This window comes from Sorex araneus, chromosome 11, assembly GCF_027595985.1.
Source record: "Sorex araneus isolate mSorAra2 chromosome 11, mSorAra2.pri, whole genome shotgun sequence".
NCBI classification, from domain to species: domain Eukaryota; kingdom Metazoa; phylum Chordata; class Mammalia; order Eulipotyphla; family Soricidae; genus Sorex; species Sorex araneus.
Genome location: NC_073312.1, coordinates 25,198,692 through 25,216,515, shown reverse-complemented (window position 1 = coordinate 25,216,515; position 17,824 = coordinate 25,198,692). Strand labels below are relative to the sequence as shown.

Below are 17,824 nucleotides of genomic sequence, written 5' to 3'. Positions count from 1 at the left end.
AATTTATATTTAATAACTCTTCCAGTTATTGTATAATGATCACAGATAAATTTGTTTATAATTTTAGCTGGGCTGGAGCAATAGCGCAGCAGGTAGGGCATTCGCATTGCACGCAGCCGACCTGGGTTCGATTCCTCTGCCCCTATCGGAAAGCCCAGCAAGCTACCGAGAGTATCTCGCCCACATGGCAGAGCCTGGCAAGCTATTTGTGGCATATTCGATATGCCAAAAACAGTAACAAGTCTCACAATGGAGATGTTACTGGTGCCCACTCAAGCAAATCAATGAGCAACGGGATACAGTGATAATTTTAGCTGAAGCATTTTCCGTGCTAAAAGGTTTGTTGTGCCTTACTCTTCAAGCCTATGCTATCCCCTAAACATGTGTCTCGTTTGCTAATTGTACCGTGGCCTTTTTTCTTTCCTTCCACTCTGGAGAAGGCCATGTTCTCACTTGAACATATATTTCTACTCTTTCTCTCCTCCAATGTCTTTGTAAGCAAGTTTTATTCAATAAAACTTGGGGCCTGGGAGATAATTCAGCAAGTAAGGTGCTGGCCTTGCATGCAGCAGACCCAGGTTCAATCCCGAATACCCCTTATGGTCCTCAGAGCTCCACCAGGAGTGATCCCAGAGTGTAGAGTCAGGAATAACCCCTGGGCACCACCATGTGTGAGCCCCAAAACCAATTCCCCCCTCTAAAAAGAAAGAAAACAAAAAGAAGAAACTTCAGGACCCAGAATCGTTTCAGTGGGTGTGCCTCTACCACAGGTATGAGATTTGACCCTTGACACCATCACTGCCTGGCAACTCAGCTCTTTGGAATCACCAGGAACACAGCAAAGTGTGTGCACCCCTGATAACCATGTATGCAGAACTACAACCAAGTGAACCACCTCACTGAAGCAGCAAGAGGTTGGGTTATAAAGTTTACTGCTTTAAAGCACATTTTAGCAACTCAAAGGAAGCCAGGAGACAGCTCAAGGGGCAGAGTGCACACTCTAGGTGTTAACAGGCCCGGATCAAAATAAAACTCCTTGGGACTACAGAGATTGTAGACACTTGCCTTGCATGCAGCGAACTCAGGTTCAACTCCTGGCACTGCATATGGTCCCCCAGGTTCCATCAGAAGTAATCACTGAGCATAGAGCCCAGAGTTAGCCCTGAGAACTGCCGGGTATAGCCCCCAAACAAACAAACCAAAAACCAAAATTATTTATAATGTACTGGGGCCAGATACTTCAGTGGTCAGGGGCACATACAAAGCATGTAGTTGGACCTGGGTACCATGTGGCTTCCTAAGCACCAGTGGGTATGACCCTGGAGGCCCTGTCACATTGCCAGGGTAGTCCCGGTGGTCCCTGGCACCACAGAGCCAGAGCAGCTCCAAACCTTAGGCTTCTGCAGTAAACTGGCCCAGTCCAGTTTGGCCAAGTATCGCTGAGTAGCCCCTAGGTCTCTGAATACCATTTGGGGAAAGTCCCTCCCCCAAAACTGATCTGCTGAACTGTAGACTAAACTGACCAATGTGGAATGTGAACATTTATAGAGAAGAAATTCCCTAATGCGAGAACAGCACAATCATGCACGTGTTCCTGTCAGAAAGTGACTCCCAAGAGCAGCTTACCCCGTGACTCTTAGTTTGGCGCCTCTCTGGCAATGCTCAGGGGTTACCGCGTACTTCCCTATCTGTGCTGAGGGTTAATCGAGGCTTTGCTGAAGGGAACAATGTACTGCCAGGACTCCCACGCACAAAGCCTGGTTCGCCGAGTTGAGCAATCTCTGTTCTGTATTGGATTTATTCGGGGGTTTCTTCTAGATCACACCCGAGAGTGCTCAGAGGCTATTCCTGACTTGAGCTCAAGGGTCAGACCTGGGTCTCCTTCAAGCAAAGCCAGTACACAAGCTCTTGAGCTATGTTCTCTAGCCCTATGTTCTCTATACTTACAATGTGGGAGAGCAAGTGAGCTGCCTAATCACCAAATAAATTTTGTAAAAACCCCGCCTCCCTCTACCTCCATATCTTAAGTAACCTAAATTCTATTTTAATTGTACTGAGAAACTTGAATTCCTTACCCTGAGTGACCAAAAAAGATGTAATATTCTTATGTCTGGTGCTCAAAGCTTGGGAAAAGCTTCTGTCTCACACCCAGAAGTGCTCCAGAACCCAGTAGCCATAGGTGCTGGGGACTGAAGCCACAGCCTTCCACTTGAGCTACACATGGGCCTTATCTACCGAGTTTTTACAAGAATTAGAACTAACACTCCCTAATCTGTGTTGGGGCCTGCGATATGGCTCCAGAGAGCACATCTTCACCACTCATGGGGCCCAAGGTTCACTCTCCAGGGCTGGAGAGATTCTACAGCAGACAGCGCCTGCCTTGAATGTGACCAACCTGGATTCAATCCCTGGCATCCCATATGGTCCCCCATGTACAGCCAGGAATAATTCCCGAGTGCAGAGCCAGGAGTAAGTCCTGAGCACTGCCAGGTGTGGCCCAAAATACAGAAGAAGAAGAAAAAAAAAAAAACACCCCAAGGTACTACATACCCAGCCTTCCCCACAATAACCACCATTCATGATATCCCCCAAAACAACAGGAAAACAAAAGATTGCTTTAATAAAATGGACATTACAGAAAACAATGAAAATGTTTCAAGAATGATCCCTAATGTTAAGAGTAAGTCCTAAAAATTATTTTCTGTAACAAACTCAGAAAGCACTGTGATCTGACAATGTTTCTGCTTATTTTTTAATATGTATATTACTGGAGAAAACAAAAGCTGCCATATTCCAAAGGACAGAATGGGTGCCTGAGCTGCCTCCTTGCAAGCTTGTTACAGCCTAAGTTCAAATCCCAGCCTCCTGTGTGCACCAGGCACAATCTGAAGAGCTGATTTCTGTGTCCCCTAACATTGCAAAAGTGACTTCTGGTCCTGTCATCAAGTATACATATCAAAAAAAGAGGTGCAAGGCTGGATAGATAATACAGTGGATAGGCACTTCTTGCTTTACATGAGACAGACTTGGGTTTGACCCCTGGCATCCTGTATGGTCTCTGGAGCACTACCAGGAGAGCCAGGAATAACCCCTGAATGTCATAGGTGTGGCCCCAAAATAGAATAAAAGATGCAACCACCAGTGAATGTAACCAAAAAGAGGTTATGGCCCCATAGCCATAACCTGTGTGCCTCAACCAAGAGACACACCCCCACGCCCCACCCATGACCGTATGTGTAAGAACTACAACTAAATGAGTACAAGGGCCCAGTCACAGTACAGCGGGTAGGGTGTTGGCCTTGCACACAGCTGACCAGGGTTCAATCCCCATTACCCCATGTAGTCCACTGAGCACTGCCAGGAATGATCCCTGAACAAGAGTCAAGCGTAAGCCCTTAGCACTGCTGGGACGGCCCAAAAACAAAAACAAAAATAAAAAGGAGTGCAAACCTCAGTGAGCTCACATCACAATTTGTGACCGTGAGGAGCAGCACAGCCAGGCGTGTATGCAAACCCATCCCTGCAACTTCAATAGTAACCACTATGGGCATGGGGGGTGGGAGTGAGGGCAGCACGGTAGCCACCTTCCAGACTAATTTTAACCCACAGATTACCTCAGCCTCAGAAAGTTCTTTATCACCATTTGGCTTGGTATACTTCTCCTGCATGAAGGGAATCCAGGAAATTTTACATTTTTTAATGAAGGGGGTCACATCTACTGTGCCCAGGGCATAACCACATATGCCATCTTCATCTTCTAGGACAAAACAGTAATCCAGGCTGAGAGAAAGCAGTCCTCCTACCAACCTGCTCAGAAGAAAAGGAACAGAGTGAGTTTTCATGATACTAATACACACTTCCAGATTTTAGTGACTTAAGACCAGTGTACTCGAGTGACAACCAGTGGAAATTATATCCAGCCTAAGACATTAAAAATATATGCATATTAGGGCCTGGAGCAATAGTACAGCAGACAGATGAGGGTTGCCTTGCATGCTGCTGACATGAGTACACCATTATGTCCTCTGAGCCCACCAGAAGTGATCCCTGAGCAGTCAGGAGTAAGCCCTAAGCATCACTAGGAATGGTTAACGCCCCTTTCCAAATAAATGCATATTAAAGCGATGGGCTAGTACAGCGGTAGACAGGGCAGCTGACCCAGGTTTGATCTTCAGCATCCCATATGGTCCCTCCAACACTTCCAGGTGTAATTCCTGAAGGCAGAGCCAGGAGTAACCTCTAAGCAGCTTCAGATATGGCCAGGTGTGGCTCCCAAAAGAAATAAAATAAAAACCCTAATGTGAAGTTTCTAAAGAAAATACTTTTCAGTCTTTGCTCCCCTTGATAAACTTGGCCAAAAAATTATCTATTCCCAATTGAACAATACAATCCAAATTTATTCCATCACATACTTGTCTCCAATAAGGTCAGGCTGACTTTGAAAAGGTAAACCCACTCCATCGTCATACATTTCTCTGCAAATCTTGTACACGGAAGCCTGAAAATACAATCCAGTTAAACGACGCATCTAAAAAATGGCCACAGAATCTTAACAGTATTACTGGACCTCTAGAAGTAATGAATGCCTGACTTGTCATACATGACACTCCTATTTGAAGTCAAGATTTACTGACTGGAAGCTGGGGAGATAGTAAAGGGAGTTAAGGTTCTTGATCTGCCTTGCATTCAGTCAGTATCAGTTTGAATCTCCCACACATAGGGTTCCTAAACACGGCCAGGGGTCATTCCTGAGCACAGAGCCAGCTGTAGCCCCCTGAGAACCACCAGATGTGGCCCAATGCCCTGAACCCCTAAAAAAAAAAGAGGATTGAGTCATATTTGAAAACACAGTAGAAAACAGCATGGTTATAGTAAACATTTGAGAACTAATTTTGCAGAGGATAATTTTAGGAAGAAATTAAATTTAAAATAGCCATAAAAGGGGCCGGAGTGATAGCACAGCGGGTAGGGCGTTTGCCTTGCACGCGGCCGACCCGGGTTCAATCCCCGGCATCCCATATGGTCCCCCAAGCACGCCAGGAGTAATTCCTGAGTGCAAAGCCAGGAGTAACCCCTGAGCATCGCTGGGTGTGACCCAAAAAAGCAAAAAACAAATAAATAAATAAATAAAACTAAAATGGCCATAAAAGCCAACAAATTATGAAGCTAAGTCTCCAGTTTTCTACACACCTGAAATGTTTTAAACATATCTTGAGGGCGAGGAAAATGGTCAATAGGGCTGTGGTGACTGTTTTGTAGGCAGGAGATTAAGTCTGGACCCCCAACACCGCAGAGACTCCTGATACCACTACCCAGTGATACCCCCAACACAGGACCAAGCTAAAAGAAATCTCTGAACACTGCTAGGTTTAGTCTAACAAAAAGTTAGACTCTACACAGATTTGCTTCTCAGTTGCTGACTGTAGCTACCTGAAGATATTTCCCAGTTTGTAGACACTTCACAACCCCAAACTGCAGAATACTAAGACTGGTAAGCCCAATGAACTAGAGCCATGCTTTACATGCAGAAGTCGAGTTTGATCTCTGGTACCACATGATCTGAACAGCACTGAGTCCCCCCAACATCACCAGCTGTTTCCCGCCCCTCTCCTGCTGGGGAAAATAAAATAAAATAAAATAAAATAAAATTTTAGGTCCAGACAGCACGGGGATTAAGGTGCTTGCTGTGCATGTGGTCATCCCCAGTTAGGTCAGTCCCAGCACTGCATATGGTTCTCTGAGCACTAGAAATGATCACTGAGCACAGAGCCAGAAGTAACCCCAGAGTAGTGCTGGTTGTCGGCCCCAAAACTTAAAGCAAACTCCTATTTTAAACACAGAACTGATTCTTCTAAGCATTATGTTCAAAAAAACAAGTATGCATCACAACCATTATATACCAAGCTAGAGGGTAAACAATTACCTCATCTTTAGGAAAGTATGGTCTGATAGTATAAACTTTGGAGGTGGGAGTCAGTGGGGGTGGTTGAAAAAAGAGATCATTTGCCCCATCAATTGGCAGCAAACGCTGTGGGAAGGAAAAAAAGGGAGATGAATTAGTGTTCAGAAGAGAGTCATTCCCTTAAATGGGTGTACACTGCAGATTACCAACTTAACATTAACTGCCTACTGCAGGCAGACCTAAAGAGGAGGGGTGTACTATGCTTTACTAATATAAACACCTCTTTGCTGGGGAAGGGGGTTGCTTCTGCATAGAAATTACCCAAATTGAGTTACATAGCTTTTGTTGCATATTAATAGCAATTTAAATTTACAGTAAAAAAATAAAAACAAAACCAAAAAACTATTCCAATTATGACAATTTTTTTCTATTTTTTTTTTTTTTTAAAAAAACCAATCTTATATCAACCATCTCTACTAAAAGATGGCAGAACAGAATGTCAGGAGGAGAGGTTTGGTCTGAAGAGGGTTATCTGTCCAGGAGACGCTATATCCCCAAAGCAATGCGCTTCAGTTTGCTGTGCGCAGCAGAGCACCTGTTGGGGGGAGAAAAGGAGAGCACCCGAAAAGTCCATGAACAAATTCCAACACCAAAAGGCTTTAAGTTTTATCAAACTGCTCTTTGCGTCTATCAATTTTGTTTATAAGATAACTGGGAAAGTATCCAAAGGCCCTTTCACCAATCGTGCAAAATCAGTCATCTTTTTTGCTCATGGAGTTTCCACTGGCAGACAAGCATGCGCGCATTGTGCATTGCGGGCGCAGATTAAAATGCTGTGCGACCTGCAAAGAAACAATGTGAAGTGTATACCTAGAGCCGCTTGCGCTTCGCAGGCGCGGGGGAATTGGCAGCATCTCCTTCAGAAATTACTGTGAAAGAGGAGGAAAATTTAATTTAAAATTCAGCTATGTAACTAAATTGAATTTGGGACTAGAGAGCCTTCGGCAGACCAATCCTTCCAGCCATCTGATGCGCAACATAAGGTTTCTCATAAAACAAAGAAAATGTCAATTCAGTTGTGAATTCATATTGATACCTGGAACTCTCCTGCTAGACCACCTCTAAAGGCCCAGGGTTCTTGGTCTCCAATTAAGAACTGTGCTGAAGAATGACTACGACACCCTGTTGAGATCAGATCCAAGCGGAGAACGTTACGAGAAAGGGGATTTCCTGGGGTCTAACACGTCCAACAAACTAACAAACACTTGTGGAAATAGCTCTCTAACTATAATAATCCAGGGTTTCAGGACAAGGCTGTGATAATAATTTTTTCAGTTATAATAGAATTTAAACATTGATCTTCCTCTGATTAATGAAAACAATTTTTTTAAGAATTCTATCCTTCTAACCATAAGTTATTAGAAGGAAAATCTGAAGTCTCTCTAGGTCAAATGTAGAAATTCCCTAGATACAAGTATGAAAATTAAGCTAGCTGCTTGCTCTGAAGTAAAATTATAGTTACTATAAAGGCAAATGAATAAAATAATGGTATCTTATTATCACAGCCCATGAAGGAATTAAACCTGTCTGAAGTCACATTTTACATCTGGTGGAAGGGTACAGGAGAGGGGAATAAAGAGGAAAGGGTTGATCTTGTCAGAAAACTAAGGTCAACAAATAAACAAAAAGCATCTGTTAAGAATTATGAGAATTTAAATTTTTTCTGATAAGGATGTCTAAATTCAGATCTGGTCAGTAGTAATACCAGTCTGTCAGCGTATGAGAATTAAAATTTTACCAGAGTGAAGACATACTTTTTAAAAGTATGACAATACATGGCTTCTCTAATCAAACTTAATGGTGCACTGAAGACATGCATGGAAATGCATTACAGGAGTCAGCATTAAGGCAAACACTTAACCAACTTTCACAGATGTTATGCAACCAATATGAGATAATTAAAGGCAAATACTCAAGAGGCCAAATCAAAATCAACTGCCTAGTCTTCTGACAAGATAAAGCAGCGCAGTATAGTTCTTTTCCATTTGAAGACAGCATTCTACCTCCTGTTCAAGTTAACAATCTCATCAGTACAAAATATAGTGTGCTAGTCAGACAGTCCCAAAGCAAAAAAAATTTTTGGTTGGTAATTCAGGTTCATTAGGATTATATCCAGGTTTGTCATTTTTTCAGGGGTAGGGGTAGTTAAAAGAATATAATAATGTAGTATTTGTAAAATAAGTATGAAATAGGGTCCAAATTTAGGCTACACAAAGAAACTGCCCCATTCCATAGCTCAGTGCAAATTTACACTGCAGGGAAAAACTATTATCTCTCAAACTTTTAAGATCAGCCAATTTCCCCTACCCCCCACTTTGAGACTACAACATAACTAGCACTTACAACTATTACAATAAAAAGCTGCATGTACGAAGAGCTGTGTAAATGAAAACATGGTTAATGCCTGAGTCGCTGCGCAAACGTGACTTCAGTTCATGCCTACTATCCTTAAATCTACCTGAGCTACCTCACAGATAGAACCTTTCAATTTAAACTAATTAATCATGACGCGCTGTGAGCATCTGCCGCTGTCCATCCAATAGTAGTAGACACTTGTGCTGAGGATTCTCCCATCTGTACACAATGGGGAAGAAGATAATAGAAGTCGTTAGTAATCAAAAGTACTGCATAGCCACATTCTTTAAAGGACTGAATGCCAGCTGGACTGGAGAGAACAGGAAAACAATGGGTACTAATCAGCAACTCCCTGAAATTACTATGGAAGAATGACAACAGTCTCCTTTGTGAGCTCTTGTAACACTATAGGGGTGCCATAATGGCATGAACCCCTAAAGTATCTGACCTTGAGACCCCAGAACAGGTATCCACAGTTTGAGAAAGCTGCTGCCCCATTATCAGACAGCACAGAGGAAAAGCCCTACTAGAGTAAAAAGCAGTGCTGTCTCATTAAGAATCTAATTTTTAATAATCCTTAAATTAAAAAATGAACACCAAATGTTTTAAGTGAGGCTTTTCCAAACTCAATAATCCAGATTCTAGTTTAGAACTTAAAGCTTTTAAAGGCTGTATGGGTTAATTACAGGCCCCTGGCCGGAAGCCTGTATGTTGACGGGACATGCATCTATCACAGAAGAGAAGTATTAAAGGGCCAGGGATGTAGCCGACAGTGAAACATATGCCTTCCAGTATTAAAATTAAAACCCTCAGCACTGCCAAAAAAAAAAGAGGCATCTTAGACTCTGCCTTAATAAAAGATCAAAATTCTCTGCCTGTTGAGCTATATATTCTGGAACACACAGATCTATAGTTTAGATTTAACAGACTCTACTTTCTGCTGCTAATCAGTTCAGGAAAACTGATACTTTTTAATATTTGAGTCCAAAAGTACTTAGAGGCAGAAAGTGAGGACTCTCACTGCTCCTGGCCCCGAGCAGGGAGTGTGAGGAATGGAAGCTCACAGTTCTGACTTGTCTGTCTCAACACCAAGACCACAGAACCCATCACAGATTTGTGACTACTATGAAAAGTATGACAGGCCATTAGCCTTGCTGCCTGCTGTGTGCTCTCTAAGTCCATCATTCCTTATAGCTGGATTGAAAACCTGGAAATGAAATGAGGTCCCTGGAGAAACTTGGCCATGCTGGTGCTTTTACCAAGTTTGAGAAATTTCCAAAAAAAATCACTTTTCCTAAAAGACATACAGAAGTCCATTTTATGGAGAATAGTTTTTAGGGGACTGTAACGTTCATCCCCTGCTAAAACCAATCACTTGGTAGAGGGATAAAGAAAAAGCCACATGAACTAATACCAAGTAGCACCAGAATAGCCTGCCAACTAAAGCTCGCATGCGCACAGGGCTGGGAGGACGGCTTCCTCTTGCCAGGCCCTTTTAGGTCATTTCGGCAATTTTCTGTTAAACACAGCATCAATATTATAAGACACAGCAAGCAGCAGAGAGCTTAACAGAGTCACATTTCACAGTGTCTGTCTCCAAATCAGATCAAAGTGGTATACAAGAGTCCATCCAGGAAGCATTCAGTCAGAGCAAGTTAAAGTCAGTACTTTCTAACACATTTTCAAGATAATTTATGTTGAATTAGCCCAAGGGAGAAAAATCAATGTAGTCAAAATATTTACTGACAATTGCACCTAAAGTCTGCAACAATGGCTAGATCTTTAAAAGAAATCTGGGCAAAGAATTTAAACAGGATTGGAAATTTGCCAATTCCCTATTTTTTTCTCCCTGTGGGATAATCTGTCTTTTTAAAAGAGACAACATATCTTAGGAGAAGAGACTGTTCCTAGTGCACCTACCTAACCATTGTACAAAAGACTTCACCATAGACATTATACTCTTGATATCCCAAACATAGGAGTACATGTCATAAAGGATCGTCCTGTTGGCACAATTGGAGAGCCGAGTGAACATGCCCATTACGAGTCCACACATTTCTTCAAACTTGGCTGCCCGTGACCTCCATTCTTCAATCTATTAAAGATCAATGAACGGGACTTTAAGAAATTGCAAGCTTAACCAAAAGTCTAAAACAGGTAACTTTAGATTAGCTCCCAAATTAATTTGGCCTACCAAGCCTTTTTCAGAGAAAGAAAAATCACTCCATATCCCCTGGAAATCTACCTTTTTAAGTGAACAAATGGGAAGCATCCACCAACTGCACCCCAGGCTACTACCCCCCTCCTGGGTTCGAGCGCACCCTGGGGGGCAGTATTACCTACTTTGGGAAACACAGTTCTGAGACACACAAGCTGAGCTGTTTAAGCTACTATGTACCTTTAATTTATCTACACATTTTAAAAGCACTAAAACTCTCTAAACCAAGAGTTTCTCAACAGGGGTCATATACGCCCTCTGAATTCCAAGGGGGCCACAGGTAAAAAAGTGTAAAATGCAGGACCACTTTAAGCAACTAACCACAGACGGAAGTAAAAGGTGAAAATAAGGAGCCAAGAAAAAAAGTTGGCAAATGGTTAAGAAACACAACTTTAAATGAGCAATCAGAAGCCAGTGTTTCTCCAGCTGGGAAGACAGCTCAAAGGGCTAGAACAGGAGCTCGGTCCCGATGGTTTCCCAAGCACTGGCCAAGAGTGCTCGCCCACCTCCCTGCCACTAAAATGGTTTGTCTCTCTCCAAAACCAACACATTCCTAAACAACTAATTTTTTTCTACTACTGTGGTATGTCAAACTATGGAACTGACCACATCCTTTTCGTAGACAAGTGGATTCTGCCTGGAGAGAGATAATACAGCAGGTAGGGTGCCTGCAGTAGAATATCTGAGCACAGAGCCAGGAATAAGCCCTAAAAAGCTAAGCACAGCTGGGTATGGCCCCAAAGCCAAAAAAAAAAAAAAAAAAAGAAAAAGAAAAGTGGATTCTAAAATGTGGTCAATTTTCTATTGGCTTCCACTATATTCACCATTTAAGACTGCCGAATCACCAGAGGGAAGACCCATGCAGGTTAAAGAAATAGCTTAGGCACACTCACCTTTTCAGAGTCTTTTCCTTTGCAATTGACACTGACAACACTGCTATTTGCTCGAAGCCACTGGAACTCCCGTAACATCTGTGCTCCCTTGGGTCCATGCTCATATGGAAGATAGAACAGATCAGCAAGTAACTGCAAATCCTCCAGAGTCACTGGTTCTGCAGTGTACAAAGGCTTCTCATTAGGACCAGGCACAAACTGCTCCTTATTTGTCTGTTCATCAGTCTGCATCGGTGCAATGTCACTAATACAATCTTCCTGCATAGACATCTCTGGGGATTTTGATTCAGCTATGCTCTCCTTGTCGGTATCCATTGGTTTCAATTCCTCTGCCATTTTAGCTTCAACAATTTCAGTTAATATTTGATTGTCATTCTTGTGATCTGTTTCTTCTTGCTTTTCTACTACCATATCCATGGGCTCCTCATCTGGTTGTTTCTTTTCTTCTTCCTTCGTGAGAGCTGTCGGTTCACCACTCAAGGCTGCTCCCTGGCTCATAATGGGCTCCTGGTAAACCGTTGTAACAACAGTAGCGGCATTTAAAGATGAGGCTGCGACTAAAGGAGTCCCATCAACCACACTTGCTTTAGCTCCACTGTGTGCAACCTGCCTACCTACAAAAAAAAAAAAAAAAAAAAAAAAAAGCCAAAAATAACATTAGAAACAGAACAAATCAGGCAGAGAACAGGTGTTCCTATCTTTAACCTGAAATTCAATTTGGCATTCCAAATAATTTGAACGCTGAGAAAAAAGCAATTTCTCTAAACCTTTAGGGAGGTGGGGTAAGATGTATGGAGGGAAAAATTGATCATCATCCCTAAGCAAGCCAACACCTATTGTTTCTTTTGTTAAATCGAATCACTATGAATTACAAAGGTACAAAGATATTTATAATTGAGTTTCAGGCTTTATCTTGTCTTTTGAAGATATATTTTTAAAACATTTAAAATAATCATTAAAAAAAGATTTTTTAAAACAAGTATTACACCAAGATAAAACCTATTAAGACCAAAAGTAGGATTACAGGAACATAAGATTCTCTAGATAAACATTCTTCTATCATTTTACACCAGTGGACCAGCACGTGTTCTGCACACGGGTCCACAGCCCAGTAGTTATAACCAAGGGGGTAGACCAGTGATTTTCTATCTTTCTATACCTGCAGACCAGCAGTTCGTTGAAAACCACTGCTCTAGATCCCTAAATTTCATTTTATCTTGTTTTATTACCCAGAGGAACAATAGCAGAGCATAATAAAAGCTCTTTATTTTTGTCTCAACCACAGGATCCAAGCCCCATGAGCCAAACTCACTGCTGTACTGATGAGGTACGCCAAATTCCTGCAGCCATTCTGTTAGAGCTAGCTTTAGAGCCATCTGAGGACTATAGAGGACATCAGTTTCAATGTCTTCATCGCTGCCTTCATTTTCTAACTTGATCTGAATTGACACAGTGCTGTCTTCACTATCAGCTGCAAAAAAAAAAAAAAAAAAATTACAAAATTTTCCTGATAAAAGGAATAAATGAAAAAGCTTCCTTTCTGTACAGCTGGAGAGGTGAAGACTAGTAACAAACTCAGACCAGGGAGAAGGCTCAAAGGGCTAGAAACCACAAGCCCTGTGTGTTGGAGGTTCAGGCTCCGTTCTCTGCCACAGGGATACCAGCACCAATGTGGAGTCTTCAGAATACTTTTAAATAAAAATTGAGGGGCTAGAGTGATAGCACAGCGGGTAGGGCGTTTGCCTTGCACACGACCGACCTGAGATTGATTCCCAGCATCTCATATGGTCCCCCGAGCACCGCCAGGAGTAATTCCTGAGTGCCTGAACCAGGAGTATCCCCTGTGCATCGCCGGGTGTGACCCCAAAAAAGCAAAACGATAAATAAATAAATAAAAATTAAAACACACACACACACACACACACACACACACACACACACACCATAAACAATAACATGAGTTCAGGATGTAGTTCAGAAATAGTTCTTGCCTTGCTTTTGTGAGGCCCTGGATTCAATCCTTGACCACAAAACAAAAAACAGGCAAATATAAGGAAGACTCAGACTCTTCATTCACTCACTTCATTTGACTGTCATCTAAATGCGCTGCTAAACATAAAATCTCAATTGCAGTAACACTAATGTTAGAATTAGGGAAAATGAGGGCTGGAGCGATAGCACAGCAGGTACGGCGTTTGCCTTGCACTCGGCCAACCCGGGTTCAAATCCCAGCATCCCATATGGTCACCTGAGCACCGCCAGGAGTAATTCCTGAGTGCAGAGCCAGGAGTAACCCTTGTGCATCGCCAGGTGTGACCCAAAAACCAAAAAAAAAAAAAAAAAGAATTAGGGAAAATGTTTTTTTTTTTTGCTTTTTTTTGGGGGGGGGGGCTTTCACATATACGAGGCTCAATCCCGGCTTTCACATATACTGGTCAATCCCGGCAGGTTCCAGGGCCAGAGCACACTCTGCACGGGGGAGCCAGATGTGGATCCCCAGCAGCTCAGGAGCAACTCCCAAGGTAATGCCCAGGGTGTGGCCCACCAGCAACAACAAAGTATCTCCAACAGCAAGTGTGTGGAAAAAATACTACCAGGTGGCAAGCAAATGAATTGACAAGAAAAAAAAGAATTTGTAGATTCAAAGAAAGTTTATGATTATCTGAAAGAAATGTAGAGAGTAATGGATAGCAGAATCTTTAGTAATACTCCTGAAATTCTATGTCGTAAACTGATGATAAATTTGGTTTTATTTATTTATTTTTTGCTTTTTGGGTCACACCCAGCGATGCACAGGGGTTACTCCTGGTTCATGCACTCAGGAATTACTCCTGGCAGTGCTCAGGGGACCATATGGGATGCTGGGAATCGAACCCGGGTCGGCCACGTGCAAGGCAAATGCCCTACCTGCTGTACTATCGTTCCAGCCAATAAATTTGGTTTTAAAAGGGAAACAGAAATAGTTCGATGAGTGGGACTCCCTGGGCGGAGGACGGACCTTGCACACAGGAGGTCCAAGTTTGATCCCGGCACCACCTGGTTTCCCCAAGCATCGCCACGAGGAGACCACAAGCACCACAGGGTATCAAAAAAGGAAAAAGAAAAGGGGGTGAGAGGGGGAAGAGATACACGAAACGGTGCTGTATATATGCACTCTTCATGCGCTGCCAGGCCCAAGTCTGATTCACCAGGACCACCTGGGGATTCTCTCCAAGCATCAGTTTGTGGTTACAACCCCAGAAGGAAAGCAAAAAGCATTTCCTATTCCACCATAATTATAACGTAAAAGGTAAGGTACAGTACTAAGGTTAAGGCGCTTGCTTAACCTATAGCACGCACATCCCCAAGCATTACCAAGAATGAGCCCCAAGTTTCAAGTCAGAAGCAGCCCAAGTACCATCAAATGTGGTCCCAAAATAAACAGGAAACACAAATTGGGGTCGGCATGAGTATAGTGGGCAGGGCAGTGGCTTGCATGCAGCCGACCAGGGTTTGGGCCCTGGCACCCCATTTGATCCCCCAAGCACTGCCATGATGCCATGAATGACCCCGAAGTGCAAAACCAGGAAGACCACTGGCTGTGGCCCCAAAAAGAGAAAAGAAAAATTGAGTAATTTAAGTTAGAACTACTTTGGCTTGGCATTCAAATCCTGTTAAGTCTTAGCTTTTCTTCTTATTTCCCTACAAATAATTTGGCTAATGTCTAATACACCTTGATGTGCTTCTGACTCAATGTAAGAGTTGGGTAGCTAGCTCAAAGGGCTAATGCAGGTTTTGTGTACAGAAAACCTGGATTCCATCCCCAGCACCAAAGAGGTGCTGAGCCAGAATCAGAGTGCTTGTACTGCTGGACGTGGCCTCCAAATAAAAAGTCAGACATAGGTAGTTAAGGCAGGAGAGGGACCAAGGAGAGAGCTCAATGTACTGGCGTATATGATTTGCATGCAAGAGTATGGGTTTAGGCCCTCAACAGCCAGCAGGGACTTCAAAGCACTGAGCCAGTAGTTGTCCCCAGCACCATGAAGCATGCAGAGGAAGGCAGAGGTAATATCCCTTAAAAGCAGAGAGGATATAGAACTTGCCCTGCACTTAGCCAACCATGATTCAATCCTTGACATCTATCTCTTTTGGTCCCTTAAGCCTTCCATAAGTGATCCCTGAGCAGAAAGTAATGATGAAGTCCTGATTTTTTGGTGTGACCCAAAAACTTAAAAAAAAAAAAAAAAAAGGTACAAACGTGTTGGGCCAGAGCACTAGTACAGCAGGTAGGGCTCTTGAATTATATGCATCAACCAGGGTTCAATCCCCTGTACTCCATATGGCCCCCCAAGTCCACTGGGAGTGATCCCTGTGTTCAGAGCCCTGAGTATCACCAAGTGTGGCCTAAATACTGTTGGGGGTGGGGGTTTAAAAAAAAATACACATTTGTGAGCTGCAGGTCAGCGCTTGAAGGTGGCTGACCCAGGTTCCATTTCTGGAACCACATACAGTCTCCTGAGCCCAGACAAGTGATTCCTGAGAGCAAAGCCAGGAACAAGCCCTGAGCACAGCTAGGTGTGACCCCAAACCAAACCAAAACAAACAAAAAGTACAAACCTGCCAATGGCTCTAGTTACCCACCCCATTCAGATCAAGAATGAAGAGGGTTACTTACTCATCACTACATCTTTTCTTACTCCGTTCATGTTTGATTTATACCAGGTGGCAAGGGTATGGATAGCGACATAGTTAGCTTCGAATTCACAATTTGGATTAGTGAGCACTCCTTTTAACCGTGGAATAAGTTCTGTAGAGCGTCCCTTGTATGGGCCCAGAAAGAGTCTCTTCTGATCATAGTCATTAGCATGGATGTTATCCCAGATTACTGGAGCTCTCTTAATAATCTTTGAAACCTCTTCAATAGACTCAACTGGAATTTCTTTAGAAACAACTTTGGGACCTAGAAATAATCACCATTTGTTAAAGATCTTCACATGTGGTTCTCTAAAACAATAAATCAATTGTTATTATACCTTGTTATATGGATACTCGACAATTAAAAAAAAATAGCACGGCAACATGTCTTTTTGTTCAATTTTATCATCCCGCCCCAACCTTCATACACCTCAAGTTGAGATTTCTAGGAATGGAACTAGTCAGCAAATGAAAGTGCAAAACTTCTGCAACAATCTTGAAATTGCTATTAGTAAAGAACAGATATGTAAATTAACAATTTCTTTATCCATTATAATTCAACATATCCTAATTAGACAAACCCCAATTAGCTTAAACACAAGATTTCTTTCCTTAAACTAAAAGTTAATGTTACTAGCCAGCAATCTAGCACAACAGTTTTCACTTTATATATATATATATATATATATCCCTAAGGGCTATGAGCAACAAAACTCTTCAGCAAGTTTTCTGTATGTATCTATCAGTTAACTGGTACTTATAATTACTGCAAAATTCTCAAATACGTATTTACACTAAGGGAAGAATGCATACTTTATAAAAGAAATAATCTTAACCAAATTGTCTAAGTTTCAAATTTTTTTAATTTTATTTAATTTTTTTTTTATGTTATTGATTCACGAGGTTCAATTTTTAAACGTACCAAAATAACCCATTTCTTTCGGAAAAAAAATTGACCAAAGAAAAATATATATATATTTTTTTGGATAAAGGTTTACTGTATAAACCTCTGAAGACTTACCTGTCCAAAGCACCTCAATCCCAGGTAGAAGTTTTTCACCCACAGTCCTTAGGTAAGGCGACTGGGACACATTTGGGTAACAGAAAGTGCCACAGTATTCTGAATGTACGGAAAAATTAAATAAAACATGTGAGACCATCATGAATTTTTAAATAGGGAAAAAATTATCAATTCTAAATTCTATTTTATTTCCCTTCACTTTGGGACCACACCCAGCAGTACTCAGGGCTTACTCTTGGATCTGCACTCAGCCCCTGCGCTTGGATCTGCGCTACAGCCCCTCAGTTCTAAATTCTTTCCATCCAAATGATAACAGTACCTGGTCACTACCCAAAGTAGAGAGAGGGACAATAAAAAACCTCTCAAGTAGATAGTTAATTTAAGAATGAAGGGCCTTGCACACTCTTGTCCCCCCTGAGCACAGCGACAGAAATAGCTTCTGAGTACTGTGGGCATAGTCCAAAAATAAACACACAAAAAGAATGAATTCAAGTGGAACAGGATAGAAACCCAGGTCGGCAGCGTGCAAGGTAAAAGCCCTCCCTACCGACTGTACCTATCTCTCAGGGTGCCTGAAGGAGACTAAAGCATTTTCAATAATAAGACCCAGGAGGGAAGAGATGAAAATTAAGTTAAATTATTGTTTTCTTTACTGACTACTGGAAATGAGACTACAGATGGAAGTAGGAGGAGTGAAAAAA

At 42.2% G+C, this 17,824-nt stretch overlaps 1 protein-coding gene across 1 annotated transcript in view; it reads right to left on the bottom strand.

Annotated features, from left to right (window-relative positions):
* Nucleotides 1-17,824, bottom strand: part of OGA (O-GlcNAcase) — a 33,931-nt gene that overhangs the window by 4,717 nt on the left and 11,390 nt on the right. The window contains exons 6-14 of the mRNA XM_004616334.3: nucleotides 17,124-17,222; nucleotides 16,083-16,367; nucleotides 12,741-12,899; nucleotides 11,429-12,042; nucleotides 10,238-10,412; nucleotides 6,999-7,084; nucleotides 5,924-6,028; nucleotides 4,413-4,498; nucleotides 3,615-3,807 (exon numbers count right to left, since the gene is read on the bottom strand). Of these exons, the coding sequence (XP_004616391.2) occupies nucleotides 3,615-3,807; nucleotides 4,413-4,498; nucleotides 5,924-6,028; nucleotides 6,999-7,084; nucleotides 10,238-10,412; nucleotides 11,429-12,042; nucleotides 12,741-12,899; nucleotides 16,083-16,367; nucleotides 17,124-17,222 (1,802 nt within the window). The remainder of the gene's footprint in view (nucleotides 1-3,614; nucleotides 3,808-4,412; nucleotides 4,499-5,923; nucleotides 6,029-6,998; nucleotides 7,085-10,237; nucleotides 10,413-11,428; nucleotides 12,043-12,740; nucleotides 12,900-16,082; nucleotides 16,368-17,123; nucleotides 17,223-17,824) is intronic.